The sequence below is a fragment of the Moesziomyces antarcticus genome (assembly GCF_000747765.1).
Source record: "Moesziomyces antarcticus DNA, scaffold: scaffold_v10004, strain JCM 10317, whole genome shotgun sequence".
Lineage (NCBI taxonomy): Eukaryota > Fungi > Basidiomycota > Ustilaginomycetes > Ustilaginales > Ustilaginaceae > Moesziomyces > Moesziomyces antarcticus.
This window is the reverse complement of record NW_014639006.1, coordinates 638434-659177: the sequence shown is the minus strand read 5'-3', so window position 1 is coordinate 659177 and position 20744 is coordinate 638434. Positions and strand designations below refer to the sequence as shown.

Below are 20744 nucleotides of genomic sequence, written 5' to 3'. Positions count from 1 at the left end.
CGATACCGCAAGTGCCGTGGCAGCTTTCTTCTCATCACTACGTTGCAGTATCAGCTGGTCGGATGAGCCGTTGGCGAGCAGCATTGTAGTGACTCACGGCATCGGAGTGGTGCGTATGCGGTCGAGGGCTGCATCTGTCGCCACGGGATCGCTCGAGCTTAAGTGATGGTGCATTCATCGGATCGTGACGGCCACGCGCTTGATTTAGAGCTCGTCGACAGCCGCCCAATGAGGTAATTGCGCAGGGCATTTTCGAAAAATCCACTACAGCTACGGTCTAACATTGGTCAACAACACTGTGTGAGACTGCGGTTCTAACAGCTTGAAGAGTTTATCGGCCGATTCGCAGTGATGGCATTCCGTTCTGCCTAAGACTGTGCACACACCCAACCGCGCATTCACCGCCCCCATTCTGGATCGAGCTTGGAACAAGTCGTGCAGTCGATGGCGATGTGTCGCCCGTCAGAACGCAGACGAGGATTGTGGTTGGCGACATTGCTGCGAGGCCCTGCGGACGTGGATCAGCGAGGCCATGAGGACAGCGGCTTGGATGCTCAGCCTTGTCGAGATGTGAGGTGGCGGGCGAGCAGCCTCGCGAATTTTCACGAAGCTTTTGGCGGAAGCGGGAAGAACAATTTTTCGCAGCGACGCGCCTTGGCTGATCTGGGGCCGCTCATGTTCGCTTGAGAAGAATCGACTGCAGGACTGCCAGGCACCGGGCGAAAATTTATTCCAATCCACGCACCGACGCTCCGTTGCTCGCTCGCGCCATCGCAACATTCCCAACACGGCCCTGCGAGCGGATGAGCCGATCAGGAAAGAGCTTCCGCCACACGTACAGCCAGAACAAGCCCTCGGAAAGAGTCAGCAAAAGAAATGTGACTGAGAGTCAGTGTGACAGTCGCAGAGTGTGATGTGATGGCTACGCGTGCCATCTGGAAGATTCGCTTTGAGAGGGGAGAAAGAGATAGACAGAAAGAGAGACAGCTCGCGAGTCGGGCTGAGCAGCGGAAGTGCATTTTTGTGGCACCGAGCCAGATTTAGTGTTGGGTTGGCGCCGTACCCGCACCCTCTCGTCCTCCTCTCCTCACCACCTCTACCCCTCCATCCAACTTCGATCGGGATCATCACTTCATCCCTCGTATCGTCGTCCATTTCGGCTTTCTGATCCGCAGCGCTACTTTTTCACGTCTCGCTGCCTTCGTAGAGCAAGACTCTTCCCCAAAACGAAAACATGTCGTCCGTCGTCGGTATCGACGTGGGCAATGCCTCGTCCAAGATCGGTGTTGCGCGTGCCCGTGGTGTCGATGTGATCGCCAACGAGGTCTCCAACCGCGCCACCCCTTCGCTCGTCTCCTTCGGTCAGAAGGCGAGAGCGCTCGGCGAGGCCGCTGCCACCGCACAGACCTCCAACTTCAAGAACACCATCGGCTCGCTCAAGCGTCTTGTAGGCCGCACCTTCCAGGACCCCGAGGTCCAGAAGGTCGAGAAGAACTTCATCAACGCAGAGCTCGTCGATGCAAAGGGCGAGGTCGGCGTCAAGGTCCGCCTCGCAGGTGAGGAGCAGACCTTCTCCGCCACCCAGCTCCTCGCCATGTACCTCGTCAAGCTCCGCGACACCACCTCCAAGGAGCTCGGCGGCGCTGGCGTCAGCGACGTCGTCCTCTCCACCCCGCTCTGGTTCACCGACGCTCAGCGACGCGCCTACCTCGACGCCGCCGAGATCGCCGGCCTCAACCCCCTCCGCCTCCTCAACGACACCACCGCCACCGCCCTCGGCTACGGCATCACCAAGACTGACCTCCCCGAGGCCGACAACCCGCGCAACGTCGTCTTTTGCGACATCGGCCACTCCTCCTACCAGGTCGCCGTGGTCTCCTTCAGCAAGGGCCAGCTCACCGTCCTCGGCACCGCCGCCGACCGCAACTTTGGCGGTCGCGATTTCGACCGCGCCCTCCTCCAGCACTTTGCCGAGGAGTTCAAGGGCAAGTACAAGATCGACGTCCTCTCCAGCCCCAAGGCCACCTTCCGTCTCGCCGCCGGTTGCGAGCGCCTCAAGAAGGTGCTCTCCGCCAACGCCCTCGCCCCCCTCAACGTCGAGAACCTCATGGAGGACATCGACGCCAGCTCCCAGCTCAAGCGCGAGGAGTTTGAGCAGCTCATCTCGCCCCTCCTCGAGCGCATCAACGTGCCCCTCGAGGCCGCCCTCGCCCAGTCCGGCCTCTCCAAGGACCAGATCCACTCGATCGAGATGGTCGGCGGCTCGTCGCGCGTGCCTGCGCTCAAGGAGCGCATCTCGACCTTCTTCGGCAAGCCGCTCTCGTTCACCTCGAACCAGGACGAGGCCGTCGCCCGCGGCTGCACGCTCGCCTGCGCCGTCCTCTCGCCCGTCTTCAAGGTGCGCGAGTTCAGCATCCACGACGCCACCCCGTACTCGATCAAGGTCACCTGGGACAAGGCCGCCGACGTGCCCGACGAGGACACCGAGCTGGTCGTCTTCCAGCCCAACAACCCCATCCCCTCGACCAAGATCCTCACCTTCTACCGCAAGGAGAACTTTGACCTCGAGGCGCACTACGCCGCCCCGGCCCAGATCCCCGAGGGAATCAACCCCTGGATCGGCAAGTTCTCCATCAAGGGCGTCACGCCCAACGCCGAGGGCGACCACTCGATCGTCAAGGTCAAGGCGCGCCTCAATCTGCACGGCGTGCTCAACTTTGAGTCGGCCTACACCGTCGAGGAGGTCGAGAAGGAGGAGGAGGTGCCCGTCGCCGCCGACCCCGCCGCCATGGACACCGACGGCGACAAGGACGCTGCTGCGCCCAAGACCGAGGTGCGCAAGGTGAAGAAGCTGCAGCGCAAGGCTGACCTTTCGATCGTGTCGGGCTTCATCGGCGGCAAGGACGCCAGCGTGGTTTCGGAGATGAAGGAGGTCGAGGGCCAGCTCTACTCGAACGACAAGCTCGTCATCGACACCGAGGACCGCAAGAACGCGCTCGAGGAGATGATCTACGACCAGCGCTCCAAGCTCGACGACCGCTACAAGCTCTTCGTCACCGCCGAGGAGAAGGAGAAGTACCTGGCTGCGCTCAACGCGCAGGAGGAGTGGCTCTACTCGGACGAGGGCGAGGATGCGACCAAGTCGGCGTACGTGGAGCGCATCGACTCGCTGCAGAAGATCGGCGGCCCGATCCAGTTCCGCGAGAAGGAGTTCCAGGAGCGCCCCCGGGCGGCGTCGGCGCTGCGCGAGGCCATCAACAAGTACATGGAGATGGCGCAGGGCGGCGACGAGGCGTACAGCCACATCTCGGAGGACGACAAGCAGAAGGTGATCGAAAAGTGCGCCACCGTGGCCAAGTGGCTCGACGACGGCCTGTACAAGCAGTCGGAGCAGCCCAAGAACGCCGACCCCAAGATCGTGTCGGCCGACATGCTCAAGAAGAAGGACGAGGTGATCTACTTCTGCCACCCTATGTACGTATACAGTTCGCGATCTCTTCCCCTTTCGAGCGCGGCGTCGAGCAGCGCCGCCAAGTCGACCGACATGACCACCAGCACCAGCCGCACCAGTAGCAGTAGCGGGACGAGCGGCATGGCCACGGATCTTCCTACTGCTGCTAGGTCGGTCGAGCTCACTGTGGAGGAGCCGAGCGAAGGCGGTGAAAGCTGCTTTAGTTCAGCAGACTCTGAATCGGCAGGGTTGGAACTGCCGTCGGAGCTGTCCGACTTCGAGGCTGTGCCCGATGCTGATGCTGGTGTGACGACTGGCCATGCGCGCGTGCATGCGCGCTCGGAAACGCCGTCGTCGGGTTCGAGCCGTGCGAGCAATGACGCAGGCTCTTTGCCGCGCGGTCGACCCGAGCATCAGCGTCAGCGTCGCCACAGTCCGCGCTTCGACTGAGGAAAGCCCCTTTTGTCCATAAGCACATCCCCACTGACATTCGCTTCTTCTCACTTTGCACCTTTGATGCACCGAACAGCATGAGCAAGATCAAGCCGCGCGTCGACACCACGCAGGCGCCCACGCCCAAGGAGGACAAGAAGGAGGCCGAGGCGGACAAGAACGCCGAGGCTGACAAGGCCGATGGCCCCGGCGAGATGGACGTCGACTAGGCGCGTTCACCGCCAACCTCATGCGCCATTGCCGTGCCTAGCAGCTCGTTTTGCATCGCCATCGAGCTTGTCAAGATGATGTTGGTCAGGCATGGGCAAGTCTTTCTGTGTTTTTGTTCTCTCCCTCGAAATGTAGATTGGTCTCAGAAGATTCTTTCGCGCGTGCGTTTTGGGAGATGGGGTGAGTTGTTCGCACTTGACATGATTGCAGTTGGCTTTTTTTCTAGAAGGAGGGATAGTTGGGCTGGAGGGATGTATGGGCCCACTTTCTTTCGCCGTTGAATTCGGCGGCGGTTTGGGGTCCGTTGTTGGTATGCGGTTGGGATTTGGCGATGTACTTGTAAATCACCAACCCATCTAGACCTACGGGGCCACGGGCGTGGGTTTTGCCGGTGCTGATGCCGACTTCAGTACCCAGACCGAATCGGAAACCGTCTGCAAAGCGCGAGGAGACGTTGACAAAGACGTTGGCCGAATTGATGGATCGGGTGAACTTGGCTGCGGTAGGGTTGGGCGAGTTGGGCGAGGTGAAGAGGACGTCGGTGTGGCCGGAGCTGTGGGTGGTGATGTGGGAAAGTGCGGCGTCGAGTGAAGGGACGCTGCGTACGGCAAGGATCAGATCGAGGAATTCGGTCGAGTAGTCGGCGTCCACAGCAGGCACAACCTTGCCCCCCGAAGTGAGGGAAGAGGCAAGGGCGGAGAGCGTAGCTGGATCGCAGCGGAGTTCCACTCCAGCATCGAGCAGGGCTTTGGCAAGGGTGGACCAGAACGGTGTGCTGACGAGCGAGTCGTGGATAAGCAGCGTTTCGAGAGCGTTGCACGCGGCAGGATAGTCGGTCTTACTATCCACCACCGTGCCCACCGTCGCGTCCAACTCTGCATCCTCGTGCACGTACCCGATGCACAATCCATCCGCATGACCCATGACCGGCATCCTTGCATCGCGCTGGATCGCCTTGACCAGCTCATTGCTGCCCCTCGGAATGACCAGATCGATATACTCGTCGAGATGCAGCAAACTCTGGATATCCTCCCTCGTCTCCACCGTCTGGATCAACCCGCTCGGCAGTCCAGCTTCTTCGAGTGCGGCGGCGATGATGCTCGACAGGACAGCAGCGGTGTGTTTGCTCTCCTTGCCGCCTTTGAGGATGGCCGCGTTGCCGCTCTTGATCGCCAGGCTCGCAATGTTGACCACCACCTCCGGTCGTGCTTCAAAGATGCATAGCAGCACCCCAATCGGGCACGTCACACGGTACAGGTCGATAGCTCCTTTCGCTTCAGTGGCTTCGGCGAGGCGCTTGGCCCACTGCACGTGGTCGAGCGGCGAGGGCAGCGCAGCTACGTCCGAAACTCCTGCGAGCAGCGATTCCCATTTACCGGGTTTGCTGAACAGGTCCAGGCGCGAGGCGAGCGCAGAAGAGAGCTTGCCGGCCGCAACGAGGGCGGTGGCTGCCTCCATGTCCAGAGCGTTGGCTTCAGCAATGCGTGCGCGGTTGGATTCCAGCGCGGTGCGGATCGAAAGGAGAGCAGAGGAGCGGACAGAGTCGGCCGAGGCGGACGAGGACGGCGACGAGAGGAGGTGAGAGGAGGCTTCGAACGCCGCGCGCGCCTGACGCGCAACCTGCTCTGCTGATCCAGATGTCGCCGACATGATTGCGAATGAGAAGCAGATGGTGGTGTCCAAGTGGGTGTGATAGCTGCAAGATGGAACGAGTCATGCAAGGCTCCGCCGTCCGGCCATTTGCACGGAGCATTTCCTTCGCACCACTTTTTTTTGTTAGATCGAAGATATCACGTGAGAGAGAGTGGGCTCGGAAGATTTTCGATTCGCACCATCGGCTCACCTCCTTCTCACCACCATATCACCTCACCACCTCGAAGCTCGACATGCCACGCATCTCGCCATTTCGCGCACTCGTGCGCCTCCCCTCGGTCGCTCCCACCACACGCACACTCGCAGCACCCATCTGCACGCCTTCCCTGCGCGCAAACACTACCACACACTCTCCACTGCTCTCGAGACTCGCGCCACGAACTTCACCCTCACCATTCTCAGCACCGAGCGTACTTGCGCTGGTAGCGGCACCAGCACCCGTGGCGACGTTGGGACAGATGAGGACAGTGACGTACGGATCCGAGTACCAGCCCTCGCAGCGCATCCGTAAGCGCCGACACGGTTTTTTGGCGCGGAACAAGACCAGGAACGGCAGGAAGACGCTCATGCGCAGGAAGTTCCGCGGCAAAGCCAAACTCAGCCATTAAACATCCGCTTCCATCGTCCGAAACCGCACCGCATGTGTATAGTAGAATAGCCCCGCAGTTCGGGCTACAATAGAACCAGTCTCGGCCCCGAGTTGGAGATGCGAGTGTGCGCGTTGGCTTTGCTTCGAGAATGAAGTGCGAAGAAAATGCGAGTGCGAAATGCGTGCGACAGAATGTGGCAGGCTCAAGCAGGGTTCGAGTGGGCGCAGCCTGGGAACGACGAAGCACAGGCTCAGCATGGCTCCGTCCGGAACGAAACACTGACTTGGTAGTGGAGCTTGGTTTGGGTTGCGACGCTACGCTCATTGGATGCCGACAAGGTCACACTTGGGCTTGGGCTACGTGCGAATGTTCTGACATTGTTTGGCGATCAAGATACATCTCGGTGGGCACTACTTGAACTCCTCTGCGCTGCCGGTCATGATGAGCCCGACAATCAGCCCGAACAGACCCAAGATGCTCGAAAACACCTCGACGATCAAGATCTTGACGAAGAGCTGGGGATCGGCCGCATCGGCCACAGCCGCATTGCTGCCCGTGATGCCCACGGCGACACCGCAGCACAGGTTGCACATGCCCACGGTCAACCCACCCCAGAACAGCACATGACCCGTAAGGTAGTTGTTCGGACTCCACAGACCGTCTGTACCGCCCTCGAGGTTGCCCGTGATCTTGGCGCTGAATACGATGGCCATGATCACGCCGTAAATCGCCACCACCTCGCAAAAGATGATCCTGAAAAGAAACCAAAAGTGTCAGCATAAGAGAAGCAGTGTGGGTAAAGGGGATGGACTTACGAGACGAGGTTCTTGGTGGTGATTCGCGGAGCTCGAACACCCGCACCGAGAATACTGGCACCCGTGATGAAGATGCCCCAACCTGCACCGATGACCGAGAGGCCGATGCAGAGGCCGATGCCCATCATCGCCCATGCGTACGGCGAAGTCTCCTCGAGAAATGCCCCGATGTTGAATGCCTCCCCATTGCCTATAGACCCCCGTGCCGCACCAAAAGGTCAGTGTTTGCGTACAAAAAAATTTGGATGCGGGGGAGGAAGAACGTACCTGTCAGAAGCATGTACAGGCCAATGGCCGAGAGAGTCGTAAGGCCAGAGCCAGAGGCAAGCGCTAATGTCGATACCATGACGGACGGAGCGGATGCGTATGGACCAAGGTGTGGTGGAAAAGAGCAGAGGTGCGACGACAAGGTGGTAGGTGCATCACACGCGCCTCGCCGCTCACCGAAATCCCGCCCGAACAGGGGGTCGCAGCGATCGTCCTAATCTAACACTTTCCTCCCCGAGAAAATTCCCATTTCGAACCACGCCGCTCGTTTTACTAGCACACTCAAGAGATACGAAGCAGAAACACCGTGGATATACCGGTAGGCTGCGATGGAGGAGTGAAATTGCGCTGCGCATCTAGCCCTGCTGCTCGACCGCATCCGCATCGGCATAGCTCGAGCTCTTGTGTTTGGGCGTGAAGCTCCACTCCTCTGGCGCCTTGCCGAGGAACATCTCGGACACTTTAACCCAGTCGTCGGCCTTGCCACTGGCGAGCAGCGTCTCCAGCTCGTCCCTTCCCCTGAACATGGGTGGCCTGTCATTGAGCCGACTGGGGAGGAACTCGAGCAGACCGGTGGGGACGTACCTGTGCGTGAAGCTCATCATCTCGCACATGAAGCGCCGCGTCGTATTGACGCCGTGCGTATCGCTGCCCCAGTGCTCCAGCCCGTAATGCGCAAAGTCGCGAATCATGTCCAGCCGCTCGCGAGAAGAGATGTCCCAGTCACGACGCTCTTTGATCTCGGTAAACAGCCACGGCTTGATCAGTGCCCCGCGTGCGATCATCTCGCCGTCCACGCCTGTGCGATCAAGACGCTCGTAGTAGTCCTGCCACGAGTAGACGTCGCCATTGCCGTAGATGGGGATGGGAAGCATCTCGGGCTCGTCGGCGTGGCGGGAGGATTCGTTCCACTCGCGAACACTGTTGCGCAGCGTGCTGGCGCATGTGGCGATGTAGCCCCAGTCGGCATCGTTCTTGTACCTCTGCTTGCGGCTACGTCCGTGCAGCGTAGCAGCGGAGACGCCCCAGTCGGTTTGGAGGCGCGCAAAGAGCTTGTGTGTGGTTTGCTTGGCCGTCGTACCCGTGCGCAGCTTGATCGTCAATGGCGTATCGCCCAACACTGCATTCATACCGCGTACGATCTTGCTAAGCTTGCTCGCGTGGTCCAACAATGCCGATCCGGCGCCGCGATTGTACACCAGGTCGATGGGACAGCCGCAGTTGATGTCGACAAAGTCCAGTCCGTCGCCTACCTCGGCCTTGAGCGCCTCGGCGACGGGCACGAGCAGGTCCGGTTTGCCGCCGCACAGCTGCGTGCCAAAGATGCGCTCCGACGCGTGGCGGCGTACGAGCGACCATTCGGACGCGTTGCCGTGCAGGAACGACTCGGCGAGGCCCATCTCGCCGCAGTGGATGTCCGAGCCGAACGACGTGCAGATGCGGCGGAACGGCAGATTGCCAGTCGTCGTCAGAGGTGCGAGGTACAGCTCGCCCTTCCAGTTGAGGCGACGCTTTTCGCTCGGTCGGATGCGCGCCACGTCGATGCCCGACGACGACGATGCTGCGTCCGCTTGGCGCGTGGACGCGTTGCGCAGCGCATTCTCCATCTCCTCGAGCTCTTCCGCCGTCTTTCCCTCGACTTCCGCACCAGCGTTCGAGGCTGAAGTGGCAGGGTTGGGGCCGGCGATGGCGTTGGCAATGACTTCGTGCGGGATGAGGCCTTTACCCGCCGTCGAGGCCTGCGGATCCGACGTGGCCAGCTGCTTCGCCTCGTCCTCGAGGTACTTGAGCACCGCGCGCGTCTTGGGCAAGGGATACTTGCGCGTGCGCAGCGACTTCATGCCGGCGCCCGTACCGAAGTTCACTTCGTCCTGGTCGGGGTCTGCGTCCTTCAACGCGAAGGCTCGCGGGCGTGCACGCCAGGCAGCCATGCGGTCGGCGTCGGTGACCAGTTCGAGCCCCGAGCCTGCAAATCCGGTGGGGTTGGCAGCGTCAACGAGGGAGGAGGAGCCAACGAGACGCACGTGGGCGCCGAGAAAGCGGCACTTCCAACCCATCGTGCAGAAACCCTTGAGCGCAAAGATCGGGCACGACGTGGTCCAGTTGATGCTCGCGTGGGCGGGGTCGTTCGATGCCGCGGCGCCGGCGGGAGCGGAAGCGGTGGAAGACGAGGAGCACGCGCGAACGAACGTCTGGCCCTCCCCTTCGTCGGTGGGAAGGAGGGTGAGCGAGTACTGCTCCTCGAGCCATTGCTGCTTCTGCTCGTCGGACATTGCTTCGAGTTGATTGTGCGGGATGGGCGGCATGAAGAGATCGCGATCCTTGGCGCGGAGGTACGCCACGAGGTCGTGCGAGAACCTGCATCCGCCCGTCTTGAAAGTGCAGCCGGCTTCGCCCTTGGAGAGAAAGGCATGGCAGTGTCCGCGCGCGTCTTTGAGCGAGCTGAATTGGCGGCCCTTGTTCTGGCCGCCCTTCTTGTCGTCGTTGCCGCCGCGCGACTTCTTGTCCGCGCGCTGCGCAGCTGCCAACGCAGCGGCTTCCTCGCGCCGGGCGCGCTTGCGAGCCGCCCCCTTCAGCTTCTTCACCGGCTCTCCATCAGCACCAGTGGCAGTGGAGGCAGCGGGGTTGGTGGATCGTTCGGCAGCATCATCATCCACTGCCTTGACGACGGCAGCAGCGGCGAGGGGCTTGGGCAGGATGTACTCGGGCTTGATAGGTGCGATGCCCGGAGTGTATTTGTCGGTAGGCCCGTACACCGGATGCTTCCACTCGGAAGCAGAGGCGCTGGGCGATGACGCTTCCGACATTGTGATGGCCGTGCGGGATGCGAGAGGGTTGGTGGGTGAAGGCAAAAGTCGAAGGTGAGAAGAAGCAGTTGCCACTTTTTTTCCCTTTCGGGTGGAGATCTCGCATTTTTTCAACGCCCGACCCCACAAAAATTTGCCCGATTCCCGCAAAGTCGTCCGACACACTCTCGCACCGGCGACGACACCATCTGCGTCCATCACACACAGGCTGCCAGGTAAAAAAGAAATGCAATGCTGGAACTAGGCTAACAAAGTAGGTCTGACTCACATCGAGTCGGGCAGGGCAAAGTACGAAGCAGGAGGTAACGCGGGTGCTGCTACGGCTCGGAGCGCACGCAGGCCGTCCTCGGCAGAGCGGTTGGCGCCCACGATAAAGCGAGCCGAGATCTCGCCGACGGCCACCGCGCACGCGACGATGATGAGAATAATAACGATCCAGGTGATCTTGGACATGGCCGTGTTGGCGATGTGCTCGTGAATGATCTCGAGCAGGTCGTTCGCCACGGCCAGACGCTCGTTGAGGTTCTCGACGCGTTCGTCGATCTCGAGATAGTCGCGAATGGCGTCGTAGAGCAGCTTGAGCGATGCCTCGGACCAAAACAGCTCGGGCGTATCCAGCACATTGGACGTCAGATTGACATCCACCCGAAGCTTAAACAGCCTGCCTGTGAGGCGCAGCGCTTCGCGGCGCTTGAGCTTGAGCTCGCCGCTCGACGCCATCTCCTTTGGAATGTGCGAGGTGAGCTCGAGCGTCGCCTGCATGCGTTCCTCGAAGACCGACAGCTTGGTCGACTGCGCAATCGCGTGCGCCAGACTGAGCTTGAGCAGGTGGTTGGGCGCACGGAAGGTGAAAAAGTCGTTGAAGATGCGTGGTGCCGAGATGTTGGGGTCGTAGCAGAAGTGGAACGCCTCGCTCTCGCGCGCCGCCTCGTCCATCGGCTCGCGTGCGCATCCGGACGACAGCACATCCTCAATGATGCTTCGCTCCTCGGCAGCCGAGAAGTTGTACATGACCAAAACGCCGTACGGCAGAATCACCAGCTCGGCAGACTGTAACGCCTCCAGGATCGGGCGCGGCGTGTTGAGGTTCGCCGACGTATCATGGTTGTGCGACGCCATGTTCGGCCCCGCGTAGCGACGCTTGCGTCGGCGCAGCTTCACTTTGCGCGTCCGACGCTGCTTCTCCGCCGGCGCCTCGACGGACAGCGTGGTCTCGTCACCCGCGCCGCGCGAGCCTGCATCGCCACCGTTGCCCTCGACGCGGTCCGAGGCGCCACCTCCGTCGCGCGACGGGAGCGAGTCCTGCGTGTCATCGTGCTGCGATGTAGCGTGGTCGCGCGAATGGTTGGCCGCATCGTCAAGGTCGGAAGTCATGCTCATCTCGTTGGAGCGGTACGAGTGCGCCATGGGCTCGGGCTCACCGCGCTCCTCGGCACGCTGCTGCAGCATCATGTCGCGCGCGCCCGCCGAGTCGACGCGGTTGATCACCAGCTCGTTCTTGTCCGTGTCAATCTCCACGGGCGAGCCCGAACGGCGGTACGGCGGCAGCGCCTCGACGTCCGATACGGACGACTGGCTGCCCGCACGCCGGCGCTCCAGAAGGAACGGTCGCGCCTCGCCGCCCGCCTCGGCATCGCTGTCCGAGAGCTTGCGCGTCGCCGCAACAGGTCGTGCAAGCGGGGTAGCAAGCATCCTTTCGTCGTCTTCGAGACTGCTGCTGACGGGAGCCGTGTTGCTGTCGTTCGACTTGTTGCGCGTGTGGTGGTGGGCACCTTGGCCGTTGCCAGACTGCTGCGTTTCGCGTTCATCCATGCCGCCGCTGTTGCGACGCTCGTTTGGATTCCAACGTTCCGCCTCGCTCTCCCACGCCGAGGTCTCTCCACCACCGCGGCCATCGTTGCGATGAGAATCGCCGCGGCGTCGAGTCTCGCTGTCCGAGCCGCGACCCTCGCCGCCCTTGATGTAGCCGTCCTGGTCGATGTCCTCCTCCTCCTCGGTGCGGTGCTCAAAGTACGTGCCGAGGTAGCCGAACTCTTCGCGCTGCTCGAGTTCGCGCTCGCGCCTCGACTCGGCGCCGGGGCTGGCGCTGCGCGGTTCGGGTGCAGAGCGGACGTTGGCGCGGCCAAAGCCGGGCAGGAGCGGCTTGGTGTAGACGGCGTAGGCGCACTCGTCGTACAGGCGAGGCTTGACGCCGTGCTCACGGCGGAGGAAGCCGAGGAGCGTGCCAAGGTGGATGGAGGTCGAGATGCTGTACGCGGTGAGACGCGGCAGCGGCGTCATGAGGCGTGCGCTGGGCGGCATGCGCTCAAAGGTGTGATACACGGGGCCCGACTTGTGCGGACGCAGGGGCGGGGCGCGGATGGCAGCGCCACGGAAGGTGGACGAGGCCTTGGGTTTGTGCTTCTGGGCATGGCGCGCCTGGGCGGCCGAGACGGACGAGACGGCTGCACGCGCGAGGGCGGAGGAGGCAGCGGTGCGCTGGGATGCTTTGGAGGCGGGCGTGACGAGTTTGCCGGGGACGGGCGCAGGAGCCGAGTGACGGTTGGACGGGATGGACAGACCGGGGCGCGGGGTGGTGACGGGCACCTTGGCCGGTGGCTTGGATGCACCGACCGACTCGAGCGCACGGCCGACACCGCGGCCGCCGAGAAGCACGGCCTGCGCCTCGGCTTTGCCGTCCTGGACGACAGCTGCGCCAGGCTTTGCCGGAGGAGCCGGCACGGCATCATCTTCGTCGTCCGTGACCTCCTCTTCGTCTTCCGATTCGTCGTCGTCGTCGTCGTCATCGTCATCATCTTCGTCCTCCTCACCCGGGAGTGGAGCGAGCTGCGACTCGGAGGGCAGCACGACGTGCTTTCCCGAAGTCTTTGTTGTTCGTACGGGCTTCTCGGTGCGCACTGGAAGCGAGTAGCGCGTCGAGCGGGCAGGCGTACCCTTGAAGCGATTCGACGAGGTGGGAGGGGGCGAGAGAGGAGGGGCTGGGCTGGGCTTCTTTGGCGCACTGCCGCTGGAAGCCTGGCCTGTCTTGTTCTGTGGAGCCTGTGACGATCCGGGCACTACGGCTCTGAGGATGTTGGCGGGGATGTTGGCCCGGTTGGAGCGGTGAGTGGTGGAGGATGGGTGCATGCCGGGGTCGAAATCTCCGGGCGTCTCGTCGTCGAAGTCGTTGTCGTCGAGTTCAACGAGCTGTTTGGGATTGGACGTGCCTGTGCCTGAGCCTGACGAGGTTGATCCGGCGCGGCGACTTCGTAGCGAAGAAGCGGTGGCAGAGATGCCTGGCAGCGGCTGGGACGATCGCCTCTGGACTTGAGGCGGTGGATTGTTGGCCGGGTTGGCGGTGGCTTTGGATGGATCTTGGGAGGTGGGCAACAGGCCCTTGCGATTCGAGCCGGACGACATGGTGCCTGTGCTTGGTTGGGAGGTGCAAGGTGGTGAAAGAGGCCGAGCTGTGAAGAAAAGCGATGGCGAGGGGTGGGCCGAGGATGTGAGGGTGAGAAGGCACGGTGCGTTGCCATGAGCTGCAAGCACGTTCCATCGGCACTCGTCAGCGCCTTTTCAGATTCGGCCAATCGGGCGATTCGATGCGTCTGCGCCCAGACCAGCTCGAAAAATAAAAAGAGCTCCGAAAATCTCCACTTTTTTTTTGGCAGCTGCCCAGCAGGGTCTCGTCAAGAAGCAGCGGAGGTGTGCACTGCGTTCGTGGCAGCCTTCATCCACTCGCTCGCTGCTCGACATCAGTGCACGACGGCACACATACAGCTGATTATGGACTCGACATCGTCATCGTCCGGGTCAAGAGGCTGGTCCGGTCCGTCTCGTGGTCACAGGCCGACTGGAGGTGGCGGTGGTGGAGGCCGTGGCGGTCGTGGCGGCCGCGGAGGAGGTAGAGGTAGAGGTAGAGGCGGAGGTTGGGGTGGCCAGCATAGGGAGGGTAGGCAAGCAGCCACGCCGAACAACTCGAGCAACGATCCTCAGCTTGCACCTGGCCAGCCCCATCCAGGCTTCTTCCACGAGTCGTTCGTCGGCAACCCTTGGTACGATCTCGAAGAGAAGCTCGGCATTCCACACATGACCGCCGTCAGCCCGAACCAGATCCCAGCATCGCAGCAAGACGATGCGGTCGAGTCATCCACCACCATCGATGCGCAGGACGAGGCTCGAGCGCAAAGCAGCGTCACAGATCAAGCGTCAAGCACCGTCGATGCTCAACCCGCACCAGAGTGATGCGACACACTCGCCACAAAGCTAGACAAGAGATGCAGATGGTTCAGATTGGTCCGACCGAGGCGGATCAGTTCCAGTCGAGCTCGCGCGCCGCTTTGCCCAGCGCCCAGATGGTAAAGCTGAACTTGTAGTTCGGATACGAGATCGCGCCTGTTCCACCCCAAAGCAACAAAGATGGGGCGTCAGCTTCAACGGATACTCTTTTAACGAAAGGTGGGCTTTTTCGGGTACGTACAGTTGCGGTTGAAGATGCCTTCGATCTGCTCCTGGGCCCACGAGCCATCGGGCAGCTGGCGGTCCATGATGACGCGCACCGCCTTCTTGATGCGCTCCGTGTGCGGGTATTTGGCATGCAGCAGCGTGATGACCACCCACGCCGTCTGCACCACCTGCGACTTGGCTGCCGGCGTATACACGCCCGTTTCACACGACTGCAGCAACCCCGAAAAGAAAAGAACAAAGTCAGCTCCCCTGCATCCTCTGCTCGAAATCTCAAAATGACGATGGTGCTCACCTTGTAGGTCTCACCCCAGCCGCCGTCGTCCATCTGCTTGGAGGCGAGGAAGTCGCAGGCGCGGCGCACGGCGTCGCTGTTGTCGTACGTGTTGCCCGCCAGACTCAGACTCTCGACGGCAAACATGGTGGCGTAGGTGAAGCAGATGGCCCACGATCCGAACCAGCTGCCATCGTCGCGCTGCGCCTTGAGGATGTACTGCGTCGCGCTCTGGACGGTCTTGGCGATGTCGTGCTGGCGGTAGTCGTCGATCTTGGTGAACTTGAGCAGCGCCGTGACGACCGAGGTGGTGCATTCCGGGTAGGCGTATTCGATCATAATGTCGCCAAACACCTCGGCCGGATTGATGAGCTCCAGCAGTCCCGGACCGTTGATCGTCTCGTACGACGCAAAGCCGCCGCCGGGATTCTGCATGGTGAGCAGCAGGTCGACGGCGTCGTGCATGCGTTCGCGTGACACCGGCTTGCCCAGGTACGGCAGGTTTTCTTGCAGCATAATGACCGCCTTTAGACCTTCGCCCGTACAGTCGGATACGACGTACCCCTGCTCCTTGGTCGAGAAGGGCCAGGCGCCCTTGGTGGCGAAACGGTAGCAGGACGCGTGGTGGCGCGGGTTGTCGCGGATCTGGCACTCGTCGAGCCAGTGCAGCAGCTTCTTGGTCAGCTCGCGGTTCTCGGCCGCTGCGGCGAGCCCCGAATCCACCATGGCCTGGGCGATGAACGACGTGTCCCAAAGCTGGCTGCCGTTGGTGCCGGTCATCATCATGCCTTCGGCGCCGATCCACATAAAGTCCTTGAGCTTTTCGCGGTGCATGCGCATCGCGTGGCTGTCGTGGCCCTCGACATCCCAGCGCGCAATGTAGTTGAGCATCTTGTTGACGGGACCGAGGCACTGGTAGCTCGTGTTTTCGTCCTCGAGCACGAGCAGCTCGTAGGCGCGCTTGATGCCTGCGCGACGCAGCGGCGGGATGTGGCAGTTGTCGTATGCGCCGACGAGACCCATGAGCGCCTTGAGCGTCTTGGTGTGTGGGTAGAAGACGTCGACTTGAGCGATGTTGCCGCGCTGCGCGGGCCAGTTGATGGATTCGTACGGCTGCACGTACAGCTCCTGGCGCAGCGACTCGATGAGCGGATCGAGTGGCGCCTTGAATCGGCGGCCCCACAGATAGCCCATGGGGATGTAGACCATGCGCGTGTGGATCCACCATCGCCAGGGGTGAATGGGCAGCCAGTCGGGCAGCAGCCACAGCTCGGGCGGGATGGGGTTCATGCCCTCCCACTCGTAGCAGTTGAGGATGGCGAGCCACAGCTTGCCCCACGACGGGATGCCTGCTGCGCCACCGAGCTTGTGCAGCGTGCCGCGCGCCTTGACCATCATCGGGTGGTCGGCAGGCACGCCGACGATGCGCAGCACCGTGTAGTTGAGCGCCGTGCCAAACACGGTGGAGCAGCCTTCGATGTGGATGCCCCAGCCGCCGTCGGCCTTGTCGGCGCGATTCCAGAGGTAGCGCGCCACCTCGATCTTCCACTCCTCGGGGATGGGCGTCTTGGTGACGTACATGCCGATGATGATGCCGGGCAGCAGGAACATTGGTCCGCCGTACTCGCCCGCCCAGTGGCCGTCGTTGGACTGGAGGTGGCGGTAAAAGTTGAGTCCGTTGGTGGCGGCGTCGAGCGGCGTCTTGGCTGCGGGTTGTTGGGGCAGCTCGGTGGGCAGGCCGAGCCAGTACTTGTCTTCGATGGACTGCGGCCATGCCTTGCACTCGGCATCGTCGCGCAGGTAGTGCCACACGTGTCGGCCGCCGTCCGAGACGCGCAGCCTCCAGCGCGAGGCATCGGTCTGGCCGAGCGGAGGAGCGTTGGGCGGCATATTGTTGGGGCTGTGACTCAGATGGTGGTGGTCGAGTCGGAAGGTGCCGAGGATCCGATGCGCCATCGACCCCAGAGTGGCAGCGGAAAGTGTTCTTCGCATTCGAAGGTCGTATGATTCTGAAATTGGCCGCGCCTCACGCGCAAAGTGCTGCAGAAAGTGACACCGAAGCGCCGCCCAACATGCGCGTGAGTGTGCCGCATTCGACCTAACACTCTAGACTTTTGCGGTGTTGGCAGTGCACAGACTCCACCTTGTCACACGCCTTCGTCGTCGACATCCACCCACGCCTTCTCGCCGGTAGTAGCGATACGCGGGCACTTTTTCTTTGGAGCTCTACGACTGGTCGACTCGCATCCGACGCATCGCTCTTCACGACTCGAACACTGCACGCACCCGACCCACTCGAGCATCGACCGGCTTTACAGCTTCCCTCCACGCCCAAAGGAAACGCCGTTCGACGATGGTACGTCCTCGAATCCCCCAACAATCTTCATCTCAGTGCAAGAAGAAACGTGGACTGACGCTTGAACTCGCACTGTTTGGAACTGTAGTCGGCGCTGTTCAACTTTCACTCGCTGCTGCGCGTGGTGCTGCTGATCATCTGCACATGCACCTATGTGCGTGCCACCGCACCGGCGCTCATCGACCGCAACAAAGAAGGGTGCGTCTTATGCGCTTCCACCCACGCAGCAGGTATGCGCATGCTGACACCTTTGCTGATTGCGTCGCAGATTCCTCGGCGTCTTCTTCAAATCGGCCCGCATCGGTAAGTTCTTACTCAGAATTGTGCTTGCGATAGGCATTCGCTGACACCTAACCATTGCACCCTTCATCGCGACAGGCGAGAGGTTGAGTCCCTACGTGTCATTGGCATGTCTCGTGATGGCGGTATACGAAGTCGTCTAGCTCGCAAACACCAAAAGCAATCGCAACAGATCCTCGTCTCTCACTTCTTGGCGTGCACACTAGTTTGGGTTGGAGACAACAGTGGAGATTCTCGACTAGACGTGTGCAAAGTTATGGAGGGCACTAGGCCTTGGATTCGCGGTCCTTCTTCATTCCGTCCTGGATCCACTTGGAGGCCTGTGCGGCCTTCTCCTCGGCCTCCTTGGCGTGCACCTCGAAAAAGTCGGGGCTGCGCATCTTCTCGACCCAGTCCGTGTTGCCGTTGGGCACCTTCATGCCTTCGCGCACCGCCTCGCGCGCCCAGTTCCGGTCGATGTAGTCCCGCACGCTCTGCGGCACATCTTCGTCCTTGAGACCAGCCCACTTGTAGTACTGCAGCCACGGGTACGCGTTGATATCGGCGATCGAGTACTTGTCGCCCACCAGCCAGTCGTGATCCTTCAGCCTGCGGTCCAGCACCTGATAGAGCCTTTTGGTTTCGGTCACGTAGCGGTTCTTTCCATAGGGGATATCCTCGGGAGCATAGCGAACGAAGTGGTTAGCTTGGCCCTGCATCGGGCCAATGCCCCCGTGTACGAAGAAAAGCCACTGGATCGCCTCAGAGCGTTTGTCGACACCATCGCCATCGTCAGACCAGCTGAAGATGTGGTCGGAATCATAATGCTTCTCGAGGTAGAGGATGATGGCGGCGGTCTCGAATACGCAAAAGTCGCCGCGGTTGGGGTCCTTCAAAGCCGGAATTCGGCCGTTGGGGTTGATGGCGAGGAACCAGTCTTCCTTCTGCTCGTTCTTGCCCAGGCTGATCGCCTGGTACTCGACCTCGAACGAAGGGTAGGCGCGCTTGAGTTCTTCGGTGAAGTTCGAAACTTTTTGGCCGTTTGGTGTACCAGCAGTGTACAGAATGACGGGCTTCATGTTGCAAAGTGGGTGTATGAATGGGGTGATGGATGGATGGATGGGCGGATGGAAGGAGGAAGCGAGGAAGGACTGGGTGACACCCCGGCTATATACTCTTCTGCTTAACGCCGGATGGCGCACAGACGAAATCGCTCGATCTCGCCTTTTGGTGCTCTCGAAAGGTGGAGGCACGTCAGCCAAAACTGGCCAGTGCTCGTCCGCTGCTGCTTCATTTCTCGTCGCCTTTTTGGTTTTCCTTTTTTCTGCGTCATTTCTTCTTTAGATCATCAGCCGCTCGCTACTTTCAACGGCTCTTGGCATTGGATGGGTATCAATCTAGCAATCGAGCACGACCGTTGCACTAGCCGCCTTTTTGAGCCTGTTCATCACGGCGAGTCCCACGCCCGAGTCATCGAGCGCCTCGACAAAGATGAGCTCGCACTTGTCGGCGCCGTGCAGCGGGCCCTCGTCGAGCGTGCGCAGGCCGTCGAACATGCGCTGCGCATACACCGAAGGCTGCGCACTCGGCCCGAGATCAAACCGGTGCACCAGCACACCCGGAAGCTCGGACAGCTCGAGTGGGGGTAGAAGGTGAGGATGCACATCGGTGCCCGTTGGTGGCGCGGGCTCCGAGGCCGAGCTGATGAGTCGGGCAAGGTTCGAGTCCGAGGAGGTCATGACTCCCACGTTGATCGTAGACCCCGCTGGCCCTGTTACGAGTGTGCTGAGTTGGTCATGGATGATGTGTGCAAACGAGCGCGGTGCGGCGGGTGGAGACTCGATGAGCGAGTCGACCACTCGAGCCGATGCAGTCGGCTGCGACGAGGTGACGGCACGCGCAAACAGCGTGGCGGGGAGCAGCATGACGACGCGTGCAGTCGGGGAGTAGTGTCTGTACTTCATGCCGGGTGTGGTGGGATTGCTTTCCTGCTGTGCACTGCGCTCCATATCCTTGCCGTATACGCGCAGCTTGGTGTCCAGCCTGGCCTCGTTGAGCACTTGCGCGATCTGCTCCACCGTCACTCCACCCGGCCGCAGCACCCGAACCTCGTCATCGGCCGATATCCCGTCGACGACCGTGCTCTCGACGCCTACAGTGCAGGCTCCGCCGTCGAGAATGTACTGAAGCCTTCCGCGTGGTTCCGCCTCGTTGGTATCGAGCTGTCCGCCCAGATCGCGCATGACGTGTGCTGCTGTGGTGGGCGATGGACGTCCTGAGGCGTTGGCGCTGGGTCCCGCCATGGGCAGACGCGACGTGGCGATCAAAGCTCTTGCGATCGGATGCGACGGCATGCGAACCGCCACGCTGGGTTGGCCGCACGTCACCACACTAGGCACGGCTGGACGCTGCGGGTCTACGGGGAAGAGAAGCGTGAGTGCACCGGGCCAAAACGCCTTGATGAGGGCAGAGTAGGCAGCGCTCATCTTGTAGGACGGCGGGAGGAGCGAGTCGAGCATCTCGAGGTCGGCGACATGCACGATGAGCGGGTTATCGGCGGGCCTCTTCTTAGCCGCGTAAATCTTGGCGGCTGCTGACTGCGAGAGCGCATTGGCGCCCAAGCCATACACGGTCTCGGACGGAAATGACACTAGCTGGCCGGAGTGAAGATGGCGTGCGGCAACGGCGAGACTGTCGCGGGTGACCGAGGATGCAATGTGAGGCTCGGCGCGGGTCAGCGGCTCAGCACCGCCGTAGCGAGACGGACCCGCCTCTTGAAATGTGACCGAAGCATCGGCATCGCAGGGGAGAAGCTCGGTGCGGAAGGTGCAGTCGGGATAGCCGAGCGAGTGCGTGTCGGACGAAGTCATGGTGCAAAGCGTCCGGCTGATGCGCTGCAGAAGCAGAGCGTGCGGCCGCGGTACGGAGAAGAGCGATTCCGGGATCAGTCCAAATCGCATGAGCTCCCGAGAGCAAGCGTGCTGTGAGGTGGCGCTGCAGCGTCGGTTCGCTGCGAGGAGGCGATTGTGATTGTCGGTGAGGAAGAGTCATGCTGCCAAAGAGCTTGAATGAAATCTTTAAACTCAAACCGGTCCCCAAAAAGTTTGCAGCAGCCAAGCCTTCTCGATGTGGAGTTTTTTTTTTCT

At 61.3% G+C, this 20744-nt stretch overlaps 11 protein-coding genes across 11 annotated transcripts; 4 read left to right on the top strand and 7 right to left on the bottom strand.

Moving 5' to 3' along the window:
• Positions 1-1234: 1234 nt before the first annotated feature.
• PAN0_004d2360 (heat shock protein) lies at positions 1235-4113 on the top strand (the record flags this gene model as incomplete). Its single annotated transcript, XM_014802305.1, has 2 exons — positions 1235-3818; positions 3869-4113. 2 exons carry the CDS (start codon positions 1235-1237, stop codon positions 4111-4113), a joined length of 2829 nt encoding a protein of 942 aa, XP_014657791.1.
• A 223-nt stretch (positions 4114-4336) lies between these two features.
• On the bottom strand, positions 4337-5764 carry PAN0_004c2359 (glutamate-5-semialdehyde dehydrogenase; the record flags this gene model as incomplete). Its single annotated transcript, XM_014802304.1, has 1 exon — positions 4337-5764. The coding sequence occupies one exon, from the start codon at positions 5762-5764 to the stop codon at positions 4337-4339; it is 1428 nt and encodes a 475-aa protein (XP_014657790.1).
• A 236-nt stretch (positions 5765-6000) lies between these two features.
• Positions 6001-6375, top strand: PAN0_004d2358 (uncharacterized protein; the record flags this gene model as incomplete). Its single annotated transcript, XM_014802303.1, has 1 exon — positions 6001-6375. The coding sequence occupies one exon, from the start codon at positions 6001-6003 to the stop codon at positions 6373-6375; it is 375 nt and encodes a 124-aa protein (XP_014657789.1).
• A 392-nt stretch (positions 6376-6767) lies between these two features.
• On the bottom strand, positions 6768-7518 carry PAN0_004c2357 (hydrogen-transporting ATPase; the record flags this gene model as incomplete). The annotated part of the gene is made up of 3 exons (XM_014802302.1): positions 6768-7110; positions 7173-7362; positions 7440-7518. The coding sequence occupies 3 exons, from the start codon at positions 7516-7518 to the stop codon at positions 6768-6770; spliced, it is 612 nt and encodes a 203-aa protein (XP_014657788.1).
• A 277-nt stretch (positions 7519-7795) lies between these two features.
• PAN0_004c2356 (FMN-linked oxidoreductase) lies at positions 7796-10246 on the bottom strand (the record flags this gene model as incomplete). The annotated part of the gene is made up of 1 exon (XM_014802301.1): positions 7796-10246. One exon carries the CDS (start codon positions 10244-10246, stop codon positions 7796-7798), a length of 2451 nt encoding a protein of 816 aa, XP_014657787.1.
• A 264-nt stretch (positions 10247-10510) lies between these two features.
• Positions 10511-13645, bottom strand: PAN0_004c2355 (DUF155-domain-containing protein; the record flags this gene model as incomplete). Its single annotated transcript, XM_014802300.1, has 1 exon — positions 10511-13645. One exon carries the CDS (start codon positions 13643-13645, stop codon positions 10511-10513), a length of 3135 nt encoding a protein of 1044 aa, XP_014657786.1.
• Positions 13646-14011: 366 nt separating this feature from the next.
• PAN0_004d2354 (uncharacterized protein) lies at positions 14012-14470 on the top strand (the record flags this gene model as incomplete). The annotated part of the gene is made up of 1 exon (XM_014802299.1): positions 14012-14470. The coding sequence occupies one exon, from the start codon at positions 14012-14014 to the stop codon at positions 14468-14470; it is 459 nt and encodes a 152-aa protein (XP_014657785.1).
• Positions 14471-14537: 67 nt separating this feature from the next.
• PAN0_004c2353 (terpene synthase) lies at positions 14538-16853 on the bottom strand (the record flags this gene model as incomplete). The annotated part of the gene is made up of 3 exons (XM_014802298.1): positions 14538-14620; positions 14706-14901; positions 14985-16853. 3 exons carry the CDS (start codon positions 16851-16853, stop codon positions 14538-14540), a joined length of 2148 nt encoding a protein of 715 aa, XP_014657784.1.
• Positions 16854-16966: 113 nt separating this feature from the next.
• Positions 16967-17762, top strand: PAN0_004d2352 (DUF1242-domain-containing protein; the record flags this gene model as incomplete). Its single annotated transcript, XM_014802297.1, has 5 exons — positions 16967-17041; positions 17161-17319; positions 17408-17517; positions 17588-17622; positions 17698-17762. 5 exons carry the CDS (start codon positions 16967-16969, stop codon positions 17760-17762), a joined length of 444 nt encoding a protein of 147 aa, XP_014657783.1.
• A 123-nt stretch (positions 17763-17885) lies between these two features.
• PAN0_004c2351 (glutathione S-transferase C-terminal-like protein) lies at positions 17886-18677 on the bottom strand (the record flags this gene model as incomplete). The annotated part of the gene is made up of 1 exon (XM_014802296.1): positions 17886-18677. One exon carries the CDS (start codon positions 18675-18677, stop codon positions 17886-17888), a length of 792 nt encoding a protein of 263 aa, XP_014657782.1.
• A 318-nt stretch (positions 18678-18995) lies between these two features.
• Positions 18996-20558, bottom strand: PAN0_004c2350 (translation factor; the record flags this gene model as incomplete). Its single annotated transcript, XM_014802295.1, has 1 exon — positions 18996-20558. One exon carries the CDS (start codon positions 20556-20558, stop codon positions 18996-18998), a length of 1563 nt encoding a protein of 520 aa, XP_014657781.1.
• Between the last annotated feature and the right edge of the window lie 186 nt (positions 20559-20744).